We start from the raw sequence: 2,303 nt of genomic DNA on the forward strand, positions 1-2,303 counted from the left end.
AACAACAACAACAACAACAACAACAACAACAACAACAACAACAACAACAACAACAACAACAACAACAACAACAACAACAACAACAACAACAACAATAATAATAATAATAATAATAATAATTTTAATAATAATAATAATAATTTTAATAATAATAAATAATTATAATAATAATTGAAAGACTTCAGACAAAAATCATGCCTCCTCATTGATATGACTGTCCCAATCAATATAAACGTATCTGTCAAGACCTACCGAAAACTGAGCAAGTATAAATAAAGATCTTGAAATAAAAATTAGCAAAATGTGGAACCTGCAGACTAAAACAATACCTGTTGTCATAATGACCTAGGAATGATAGCAAAAGGGGCTGATTGCTACCTAGCTCAGATACCAGGAAACTCCCAAATGGCAGAAATTCAAAAGATAGTGCTCTTGGGAACTGCCCATATCCTACGCAAAATACTTTCTATGTAATCTCAAATTTTAAAACAAACACATAATTTTCTTATGGTTTCTTAAACATTCTCTAGAACAACACTATGTACAAAACCAAATATATGGCACCCTAGGCATAACACCAACATGAACTTCTAACTTGTTGTCTCTTGAGGTCTCTGGGTGAGACTTGGAGCCAACTTGTACAAATGTAAAGCAAAAATCAAACATAAAATAACAATCCTTTCTACTGGAGGTACAATGCCTGTAATTTTAGGGGGAAGGGACTCGTCGTTTACATTGACCCTAGTAAGTGACTGGTACTTTTTTCTGTCGACCTCGCAATAATGAAAAGTGAAAACAACCTCGACGTAATTTGAACTTAGAACCTAAAGAGATGCGTCTAAGCATTTTCCCCGCCGCGCTAAAGATTCCTCCATTTCTCTGCGTTTGTTGAAATTGTAAAATATATATAAAACACGTATCATTTCAGGTCTTACAAGAAGTATGTGAATTGTCTGACCGAAGGCATTGGTAAATCCGACGAGGAGCAAGACATGTTCCTCAATTTACTTTATCAAAACGAATCGATGCACATCTCATACGCGGGAATCTGCCATGACGTAAACGGTAAGAAGTCTCCTAAGTCTGCATTGCAGCATATTATTGTTGTTGTGTGGAGGCGCAATGGCCCAGTGGTTAGGGCAGCGGACTCGCGGTCGTAGGATCGCGGTTTTCGATTCCCAGACCGGGCGTTGTGAGTGTTTATTGAGCGAAAACACCTAAAGCTCCACGAGGCTCCGGCAGGGGATGGTGGCGAACCCTGCTGTACTCTTCCACCACAACATTCTCTCACTCTTACTTCCTGTTTCTGTTGTGCCTGTAATTCAAAGGGTTGGCTTTGTCACACTGTGTCACGCTGAACATCCCCGAGAACTACGTTAAGGTTACACGTGTCCGTGGAGTGCTCAGCCACTTGCACGTTAATTTCACGAGCAGGCTGTTCCGTTGATCGGATCAACTGGAACCCTCGACGTCGTAAGCGACGGAGTGCCATACATACATACATTATTGTTGTTGTACGCTTGATCGCGTACATATTTAATCCTAACACTCGCAAATTTATAACTAGGAGTACCACACTGAGGAGAACAATAGGTAAATATAATTTACTTTAAATTCGAAACGCATCAGTCGTTAACATCGAAGTCGTGTGGATTCATCATTTTTCTGTTTGCTTACATAGAAAGGTATGTGATTGTCTCGGAGATTTTTTATTGTAGTTGAAAATACATTAGCGTCTATTTCTAATTCAGTACGTGGCGAGGCAGTTTTCGAGGCAGCTTCTTTCAGTTTTCGTTTACCAAATTCACTCATAAGGCTTTGGTCGACCCGACTATATAGTAGGAGACACCTGCCCAAGGTGGTGCGCTGTCGGCACTGAAACCGGTATCACGTAGCCACAAGAGCGAATTCCTCAAACAAGCAAGCCATACCCGCTTGCATCAATAAGCAATGTCGGTATTAAGTAATGCTGAACGTTTTGTTTTTGCTTCCACGGCTGTGTTGTAAATGTATTCACACCCGTTTAACTACTTTCTTATTTTCCGAGCAGATCTTATAAAAGGTACCCAATGCTTGGCGATAACCGAAGAGTTGAAAGTATGCTATAATAATTTCGCCAGGTCACTTTCAATGATAACGGAGAAATTTGAAGCGCCTCTACCTGATCATCCGGCTAGCGGTACCCTGAAAGCGTCAGCCTGCAAGTAAGTATAGAAGGCTAAAAATATATGAGACAATTTTGAGGACCTTATGTATATCTTATATATATATATATATATATATATATATATATATATATATAT

The 2,303-nt window shown here is 39.0% G+C and overlaps 1 protein-coding gene across 1 annotated transcript in view; it reads left to right on the forward strand.

Moving 5' to 3' along the window:
* The first annotated feature begins 911 nt into the window (after nt 1-911).
* The window catches only part of LOC106873399 (uncharacterized), a 3,000-nt gene continuing 1,608 nt past the window's right edge, over nt 912-2,303 (forward strand). Inside the window, exons 1-2 of the mRNA XM_014920744.2 lie at nt 912-1,065; nt 2,051-2,204. Of these exons, the coding sequence (XP_014776230.1) occupies nt 993-1,065; nt 2,051-2,204 (227 nt within the window). The 5' untranslated portion in view covers nt 912-992. The remainder of the gene's footprint in view (nt 1,066-2,050; nt 2,205-2,303) is intronic.

The sequence above is a fragment of the Octopus bimaculoides genome, chromosome 14 (assembly GCF_001194135.2).
Source record: "Octopus bimaculoides isolate UCB-OBI-ISO-001 chromosome 14, ASM119413v2, whole genome shotgun sequence".
Lineage (NCBI taxonomy): Eukaryota > Metazoa > Mollusca > Cephalopoda > Octopoda > Octopodidae > Octopus > Octopus bimaculoides.